The following is a 10,000-nucleotide window of genomic DNA, read 5'->3' on the forward strand; positions in this document are numbered from 1 at the left end:
AACATAAACACAGTGTGTTTATTGTTTGGCTGTCAGTCTTTCTGTCTGTCTGTCTGTCTGTCTGCACGGCACGCTGTCAACAGTGGTATGAGTGAAATTGGTCTTTTGGTTGAGTCAGAGTTGATGCGCCCGAGGACTCCGTCCAAGTGTGTGTGCGTAAATGCATGTGTGTGTGTCAGTGTGTGAATACGTGGTGTTGTGTGGCGTGTGTGTGGTGTGTGTGTGGTTCCTGGAGAGTAATCCGGAGAGTTGGCAGGGGAACAGTGTATCGTGAATGTGGCAGGGGAGGAGCAGGACTGAAGCGTGTATTTCAGTGTGTGTGTGTGTGTGTGTGTGTGTGTGTGTGTGTGTGTGTGTGTGTGTGTGTGTGTGTGTGTGTGTGTGTGTGTGTGTGTGTGTGTGTGTGTGTGTGTGTGTGTGTGTGTGTGTGTGTATCCACAAGACCACGTGGTAACTTCCTGTCCAGATGCTGGATGACATCTGTACCACCCCCTTACACACGCACACACGCACACACACACACACACACACACACACACACACACACACACACACACACACACACACACACACACACACACACACACACACACGCACACACGCACACACACACACACACACACACCATTAGAATTTACCAACCACAGACATAAGTCTGCTCAGATAAGAACTCTCTCCACAGACAGCTTATCCTCTTTTCCCGCTCAGTCTCTCTTTCTCTCTTTCTCTCTTTCTCTCTCTCTCTCTCTCTCTCTCTCTCTCTCACACACACACAAACACGGATAAGCATCCACACACTCCGCACAGATGCACAAATGTCTATGCATGGCTGCATGAGGAGCGTAAGGGATTATTGGTGGTTATTCATGACTCTCTCCTTCCATCTCCATGGCCTTGCCTGAGGACAGGCTACAAGACCTTTCAACCAACAACTGCTGCAGTATTGTGGGGTTTCAGGATTATACAACAGAATGATGGGATATAGGCTCTGCCGTGGCTCTATGGTAGGGCACTGGGCTGCTATATGCTGGGTTCGATTCCGGCCCGGGTCCTTTGCCGAACCTTCCCCATCTTCCTCTCTCCCACACATTTCCATTCAAACTCTCTCACTGTCCTATCATGAGTAAACAAATAAAAGACCAACAAACATTTTTTTTAAAAGAATAATATAATATATACATTAGATAGAATATATGCAGGCCTATAGATTATAGAATATCTTAATATATTTTATTAGTCATTGTAACTGGCTGAAAATATTTCACTGCTCCTCTGCCTTCCATATAACCTCAATCTGCAACACCCGCTGCAGAGGCAAAAACATTCTGAAGGACAATCATCAATGGGCTTTCATGGGTAAGCAGTTAGGGTGTCAGACTTGTAGCCCAAAAGGTTGCAAGTACGACTCCTGACCCGCCAGGTTGGTGGGGGGAGGAATTAACCAGTGCTCTACCCCATCCTCCTCAATGACTGAGGTACCCTGAGCAAGGTTTTATAAAGAAGAGGGAGACCAGATTCACTCTGATTCCTTTGTCCATCTGATCTGCAACTACATCTGGAAACATCTGGTTGAAGTTATTGCATGCTGATAAAGGAGGGTCAACCACCTATTGAATGCAAGGGTGTACTTAGTCTATTCCTTGCTGTCCTGTAAATGTTATCTTATATATTAAATATTATTCAAAATGACACTTTTGCACAGCTCTGTATGACAAGTGCGTAAGATACTGTCCCAGTGGGATTGAAGTGAAGTATGAAGTATGAAGTATAGCCAATTAGAGCCAATTTTGGTCCCCTAGGGGAAATTCTTTCTCTGCACTTTATCCCATTTGGCCTAGTGAATCACATTGAAGTACACCCACTAGTCCGTAGCAGTGGGCTGCCTGCTGAGCGGCGCCCGGGGAGCAGTGTGGGGGTTAGGTGCCTTGCTCAAGGGCACTTCAGCCGTGGTTCGGTCAGGCATTAAACCGGGAACCCTTGGGTTGCCAGTCCAGTGCTCTAACCACTGAGCCACGGCTGCCCCTAAGGCTGGATTGTCATTCAAATGGAAAGATCAGACCATGTTTTATGACTAATACAGACAGAAATGTAATACATTTCAAACTACTAACTTTTTCCTCCCTGTAACTTAAGTTAGATTCTTTCAACGTCTTAACTGATCTGATTCCAAAATAACAGCTACAAAATTTGGATCTCAAATGTAAATACTATACATGTGCCTGTGAATTGTAAATACATGTGTAATGTGTAAAGCATACGATGTGAAGGTCATCAGTTTTTCCTGCTGTTTTGGTGACATCAGCACTTGTTCTGGTGAGGGTTGTTGCCTAAAATATCAAACACCAGTTTCCCTATCACCAATCAGTGTAGATCATTTTCTTCAACATAAACGTTAATGGAAAGTGTGTGTTATAGTCTTACTTTCAAAATATATGCTACCCATTCACATTCTTGATCTTTTCATCAACATTTACCAACTAATAATTAATATTTACTGGTGAGACCAAAGTACAGCAAATTTTGCAGCCAAAGATGTACAAGACTGGCAATTCAAAATGGTGGACATTGGAAAGATCCAACTATGTACAAGAGGTGTACACATAGAGGTAGAAAATAACACTAGAGAGGACACAGCAATTTGCGACAGCACTGGGAAATGGCAGCTGGAGCTTCCCAACTTCCGTAGGTAGTGTAGGTACTTTCAGGCAATGCAAGTCAATGGAGAACACGCCCACCCCTGTCAAGAAATTAACTAAAACTGTGTAAATATAAAGTAACACTTTAATCAAAGACCAGATTTGAAATGTCAGGCTACATATCTACTGAAATCATATGAGTCGATAAAATACATTTAAAAATCAAATAATATATTTTATGAACATAGTTAGCAACACACTTCAACTATTGTCCTTGTATAGTGTGTTGATGGACATTTTCACATGATTAAGCCATTTTTGACAGAGGTGAGCCTCGTTCTCCGTTAATTTCCATTTCTCTGATCTACCTCCAGATAATGGCCGCTACAGATTGCCGTAAAAGGGGGGGCGGGGTCCTCTCTAGTGTTATTTTCTACCTCTATGGGTGTACATTTCAGAATCATAATGACTATGAATAAAATTCATGGTATTGATGGTAATTGATTTGTTACCCTAAAAATCATTTTTAGTTAGAGATAATATGAGCCTGAGTCAGTGGGAGGTCCCCATGTTAGTTTGTGTGTGGTCTCTCTCCCTCTCTCACACACACACACTCTGTGTGTGTGTGTGTGTGTGTGTGTGTGTGTGTGTGTGTGTATGTGTGTGCGTGAGAGTTCTCCTTTTTGTTCCTGGAGAGGGGTGGAAACTAACTAATTACATGTACTCAAATTACTGTAATTAAGTACTTTTACGAGTAACTTGTCATTTTTTAAATAGTTTTTAAAATGTGTAATTTTACTCTTACTCAAATTACATTTTGGCCCAAGTAGTTTTACTTAATTACATTTGAACCTGCCTTGAGTACTGAGTAAACTCTGATAGGTAGAGAAAAATTCAATTAAGGAAAACATCTGCTAGAAATGAAGGAACCTGTGCGTATTTATCATTTCACATACAGTAAATGATCTATTTTGGACTAATCCATTGCATGATTATCCAGCGCCCATCGGTATCATGTCACTGGTTTGACAGCCCAATAGTCGGCAATGGGCAGACCCTGGGCCTGCTTATTATTTTGATTCTGCTCAAAATTCCATGACCAAGTCAGTCTGGCAAACATGGGTATTTGAAGTTCATATCCGTCTCATTTTTGAAGACAATAAAAGTTTAGTATTTAAACTTCCCCACTGCAAAAAAAGCCAGATGGCCTGATTAATCGTTTCAACCATAACAAGGCATTTGATACATGTAGATGCAGGTTGAAGGCCCTCTGAGAATACGGTGCTCAGGGCCAGGTCAACGCTCGCAGGGTTTTGTAGTCACGATAGCCAGGTTATTGGAAGATGACTGGTGCAGAAATAGACAGAGGTCACGGAGGGCGCTATTCAAGAAGAAAAATGGAATTTCTCGATAGAAAAGCTAACTGAAAGCAACTAAGTAACTTTTACTCAAATTACATTTTGAAAGAAGTAATTTTACTTTTACTCTGAGTAGATTTCAAAACAAGTAATGATACTTTTACTCAATTACACAGTACACTTTCCACCTCTGAGACAGAGTCCTACAACACTGCCTTGAATTTCAATGGAATGAAAATAGAAGTTTAGGAATGGAATATTTAGATCTGTAATATCTAAGGACCCTGGTCCAGGGTTATGATTGTAGATACGGTATCCAATTTAGAAGAGTTTAGAGACCCAGTTTGGTTAGGTGTGAATCAGGTAACTTTGTCCTTATAGGTTAGGTTTGGGTAGGCCTATATTATTCTGCAATAGGGTTAGAAAGTTAGAAGCACAGATAGTGTGGAGAGTCATAGGACCCGGAGAACATACATTGGTTAAACTTGTCCGGGTTGTAGTTAAAAATTTCATCTTGTGTGAAAAAAGCAACAAAAATCAACAATGAAGTGAACAGACATTGAAATCAATAACACATCAGACTTTAATTCCACTGGTCAGTTTCACTTTGTAAATACAGTGTGCTAAAGACCTAGCCACAGATTAGCCACAGTGTGTGTTGTGCTAATGACACAACCTTAGCAAAACCAGAGTATGCTGAAGATGTTATATTAGCATAGAATATACAAACAAAAAAGTCTTGGCTCAGCCATTGAACATACACAGCTTGACAAAAAAAAAGGTCACCACCAAAAAAAAAAAAGAAAGGTCTTTCTCACACACACGAATATATTGTTGGACGCCCTTTAGCTTTGATATGGCTCACATTTGCATCATTTCAATATACTTCTGCAATGTCTGGATTTATGTCCATCTAGCATTGCAACAAGTTTTCACCAAATCTTGTATTTATGATGGTAGAGTTTGAACGCTGTGCAAAGCCTTCTCGAGGCACATCCCAAAAATCAGATTGAGGTCTGGACTGTGGTTGTGGAGTCCAGACCTCAACCTCCGTGAGAATCTTTGGGATATGCTTTACAGAAGGCTTTACACAGCATTCACACTATATACCACCAACCAAGATCTTGGTGAAAACCTGATGCAACATGGAAAGAAATAACTCGACAACACCAAATGTGTGGCGTAATCAGAGCTAACGGTGGTCCAACAATATATTGGTGTAAGCAGCGTTTCCCACACAGATCATTCTGTGGTGCGGCACCACAAATTGTTCAACAGCCGCATATGCATGTCAGTGGGGGTACATAAATAATGCTGGCATTGGCCCAGTGTTTTTTTTTGCCCATAGCACCACACAATGCTATTTGGTCTATGGTAGACACTGGTATTCGTGTGCCCTTTTTTTTGGGTGGGGGACTGACTTTTTTCCTGGCCATGCTGTGCACTAAAGCCATTTCCTTAGCCTAGCCATTGAATGTGTAAAAGTCAAGACACATCCTTGGACTGGTCAAAGAAGACACTACAGGCTCATTGTTTTTAGCCTAGCCATAGAATATGATAAAAGACACATCCTTAGCGTAGCCATCGAGTATGCATAAGACATAACCTTGGCTATGCAACAAGGGGAGCTGCTCTTTGGTATGAAGCGGTGATGCTAACTGGCTGTTGCTCAGAGGTTGGTAGTAGCTCCATCCACAGTAGTTTGGTATCTTTAGCCAAGATTTCCCTCCCAACTCTTGCGGATCATCAGAGGAAACTCGGCTCTGCATCCGTCCTCAGTCCTGCAACCCAGACTGCCTGGGTCAGGTGACAAGGCCCCCGCTGGCAGGGTGCATTCAGACGTTTTCAAATGCCCTTTATCTCTAGCTGGGTCTTCTCTGCACCCTGAGCTGATGGTTTTTGTCCAGTAGGGGTCTCAAACTGTGGCTGGAGTTGTGCACAGTCCTGTGGCTAGGTCACTCCACTGGCTCTAGGTCATGCCTGTGTCGTCCGTCTCTGGGCAGAGGAGCCTCAGTCCGCCCGAGGGTGTGGTAACGTCGGGGCTTGGCGCAATGCAATGGTGCATATGAGGTAGAATTGTCAGGTTGTGAGGTTTGTTCATTTCAACATGAGGTTTCTGAGGGTTTTTTTTGGATTGTATTTGTTAAATATCCATTCTGAACTTCCTGAGACAAACTTTCCAATATGGAAAGAAAAAAAAATGAGGTCTGAAGTTTGACAACACAGTTTTACAAAAAAAAAAGAAAAGAAAACATAACATGCTACTTCCTGCTCAGTACAAACATCACCATAGTAATGCTGGGATTCCATGTAAAATACCCACCCAATGTTCCAACTGAGTACAACATTGTCAAGTAAGCAGCCTGTCAATGATAGTCTCCCGCCCTCTCCTTGATTGACAGATTAATAACCCAATAAAAAGCAACAAGCACTTGACCAGCCATGTCTCAAGCATTTATGGCTACATTATAACATCTTCAGGTCAACTTAAGAGAAGACAACCAATCAGATCCCATCAACAATCACATGGACCAATCAACTGCCTTGGAAAAACAACAAAGTCTAAATATTGGTAAAATAAAATAAAATAGAAAACTGCTTATGCAGAACTATCTGTTCTGAAATTTATCAAGCTAGAGAGAGAAATCAAGCAAAACCATAAGGAAATAAAAATACAGACGCCATACGTACGTAGCGTCATGATTTATACACAGGTCAATGACGTTTTAGAAGTAGCAGCACACGTCAGGATGATGCGACCACAGCTAATGACACTATTGTATGGATTAAATGTTTTTTTGTTGTTTTCAGTGGATGATCTAAAACTCATATTCATTGTCATACATTAATTACCTATTACTAATTAATTAATGGGCATTAGCTGTGGTTGAACCAACCTAAAGTCTGAGCCTCCCCAAAAAACAGTCAATGACACACACATACACAGATGCGGCACACTCCCGGGGCCAGAGTTCATTGATTGTAACATGCAACCGCAATGAGTTGTAAGAGACTTCAGCAGCGAGAGGAGAGATCAGAAAGGAGGGCAGTAAAGGACAGAGCGAGAGAGCAAGAGAGGGCCTTAGCTCACAGAGTGCGGCCCCCTCTGCTGGTCATCTGGTGGTAGGACTTGTAAATGCGTGATGTGTGATGTGATCTCTGTGAGATCTCTGCTCTACTCCTCCTTCTGTGATCACCTGAGTATAGAGTACACACTCCATGAGGTAACACGTGTGTGTGTGTGTGTGTGTGTGTGTGTGTGTGTGTTTGTGAGATTGTGTGCGCATGTGTATGTGGACTCCTGAGACTGATGCAAAGTGTGTGTGTGTGTGTGTGTGTGTGTGTGTGTGTGTGTGTGTGTGTGTGTGTGTGTGTGTGTGTGTGTGTGTGTGTGTGTGTGTATGTGGACTCCTGAGACTGATGCAAAGTGTGTGTGTGTGTGTGTTTGTAGATTGTGTGCATGTATACACCTTGAATTGAGGTAATGTGTGTTCTTTAATATGTATACACCAAGCTGAGGTAGTGTGTGCTTATTAAGTACTTGCTCTATGCTGAGGTTATGCGTGTGTGAACACACATGAAGCTGAGGTCAAGTGTGGTAGTGAGTGTGTGTTTTAATAAACACAACTGAGGTATGGTTGGTGTGTGTGTGTGTGTGTGTGTGTGTGTGTGTGTGTGTGTGTGTGTGTGTGTGGACTACCGGAGGCAAGACACAATAATAAAACACTTAAGTTGCACACACAGTGGACATGAGTTTGGCAGAACAGTCTGAGAATGCCACGCTTGCACTGCACAGCTTGAGCACAGAGGCATATTCCAAAAAGCAGGTTTAGTTTCTTACTGACTCATGTTAACTCAGAGCAAGTGGGAAGCTAGTAAGATGAGCGACCTAAAGCTCCGCTTTTTTTGAAGGATGAAACTCCCAAATTCTTTCCTTCGATGGTGTATGGCTCTGTCCGGGTTGGTCAATAAACCTGCTTTTTGGAATACGGACTGTGTGTGCAACTCAGAGTGTTGAACTTGAGTCTGCAAAGAGTACGTATGTCAATGTCCTTGTATGTATGTATGTGTGTATGTATGTATGTATGTAGTGAAACGCCTACATTCTTGAGGTAATACCCTGAAGTTGCCTTCTTGCAAAGACGGAGAGCTACAAACATTTGATGCACGAGGAGCCGACAGCACTGAAGAGCAAAAAAAATAAAAAATCCCGATGCCACAGCACTGACGCCCCTTCGTCGATCCTTGAGGTATTTTTGTTGTTGTGTTTCAGTTCAGTTCGTTTCCATTTTGTTCGACAAAGAAAGGTTCAGCACATACACTTTGAAAATCTGTTCTTGAGGAGATGCGTGTATGTGTGTGTCCCATGGATGTGTGTGTGTATGTGGATGTGTGCGTGTTTGTGTATGCATGTGTGTTACATTGTTCTCTGAGCTGAGGTATGAGTAGAAGGCCGTGGTAACCCTCGTGAGACCTGAGTGAAGGTGGGGTAAGGTGGGGGGAGGGGGGGGGGGGGGGGGGGGGGGGGGGGGGGGGGGGGAGGTAGGGGGTTGTTCCTGGGTTGATACAAAGAGATGGGGGAGAGGGAAGCAGAGGATGAGGGGAGCTGTGGAGATTGTAGAATGGGGGGGGGTCTCAGGTGTTTTGGGGTGGTGTGGGTGGCAGGGGGGGGGGTTAAGGGTTAAGGGGAGGCGCTGCCAGGGGGGTCGATGGAGCCGGGGCCCTTGGAGGAGGAGGTGGACAGGCTGGGGCTCAGGGTGGACAAGAGGGGGCCCGCCGCGGCCACCACCGGACTGGCGCTCTGGGCAGCAGGGGGCGCTGCAGCTGCTGTGGAGACTGGCACTGAGGCAGAGGCCTTCTGGGCATACAGCGTTCCTGCAGGACACAAAAGAGACCAAACATTACACACAGCCACACAAACACAAGCACAGAGAGACCGAGACAGAGACTCACACACAAACAGAGACACACAGAGACACACAGACAAACACAAACACACACAAACACTAACGCAGCCAAACACAAACAAAAACAAACACACACACAAACACGCCTCAGCCTCTCCAGAACAAAGATCAGTAGTCTAGAGTTACAGTAACGATTAAGCCTCAAGCAAAAAGTCTTCGGGCTATAAAACTGCTGAACTCTAGATGAACTGCTGAACAGAACTGAAAACAATGCTGACACATTGGACACTTTTCGCACTTGGGGTATTTATGGGGATTTGTGGGGTTATTCATGGGAGGTCATGTACAGGGGTGGAAGTAGTTTTCATTTCTTACAATTGCTATAAACAGACAAAACAAAATAAATATGTGTACCAAAGATCTATATCGCTGCATGACTATTTCGGATATCTTTTCATAAGATACTTGTCTCAAAGGGCATAGTGTGGTTGTAGGCGTTTTCTACTTAAATAATAATACCAGACCTTACTTTTTCTAATGAGGGTGTTGGGCAGCATTAAACCTTTTCTCTTACCGGTACCACAAACCAGCTGGAAATTTTATACCGGTGCTACGCACCTGTACGCACCTGCCTACTTTCACCTCTGGTAATGTATGGCTTGTTCTGGAGGTTTTTAACTTTATATTCATTCATAGGCTTGATAGTAAAGCTTTTTACATCAAATGATGTGTTGTTGCTGATGCTCTTAACACTTTCCTTTCCTTTCCAGTCTAAAACCAAGGCTTTGGTGTCTTTGACAAAGATTTTAGGACCAGAGTGTGTATTTTCTACTTGGTTATTTAAACTGCTCCCTTTCCATTCCTTTTACACCCAAGTTGGCACACGCACGTGAACGGGTACACAAAACTTAATTTAGAGCCCTGCACTAGAGACGCACTTTAGAGACGCACACGCGCACGCTAGGGTGCATCAGATGCCCCCTATGAAAAGATATTGCCTTGGCCCTATAGTAAAAATGTTCTACACCCAGTAAAAACACACTGTGTAAAATATTTTGAAATTTGGATGAAGTCTACCGGGGCCACCAGCCCCATGAAA

The 10,000-nt window shown here is 43.3% G+C and overlaps 1 protein-coding gene across 1 annotated transcript in view; it reads right to left on the reverse strand.

Moving 5' to 3' along the window:
- Positions 1–8,629: 8,629 nt before the first annotated feature.
- Positions 8,630–10,000, reverse strand: part of arid3b (AT-rich interactive domain 3B) — a 46,977-nt gene continuing 45,606 nt past the window's right edge. The window contains exon 9 of the mRNA XM_063197068.1: positions 8,630–8,869. Coding sequence (XP_063053138.1) covers positions 8,676–8,869 — 194 coding nt within the window. The 3' untranslated portion in view covers positions 8,630–8,675. The remainder of the gene's footprint in view (positions 8,870–10,000) is intronic.

The sequence above is a fragment of the Engraulis encrasicolus genome, chromosome 4, assembly GCF_034702125.1.
Source record: "Engraulis encrasicolus isolate BLACKSEA-1 chromosome 4, IST_EnEncr_1.0, whole genome shotgun sequence".
Taxonomy (NCBI): domain Eukaryota; kingdom Metazoa; phylum Chordata; class Actinopteri; order Clupeiformes; family Engraulidae; genus Engraulis; species Engraulis encrasicolus.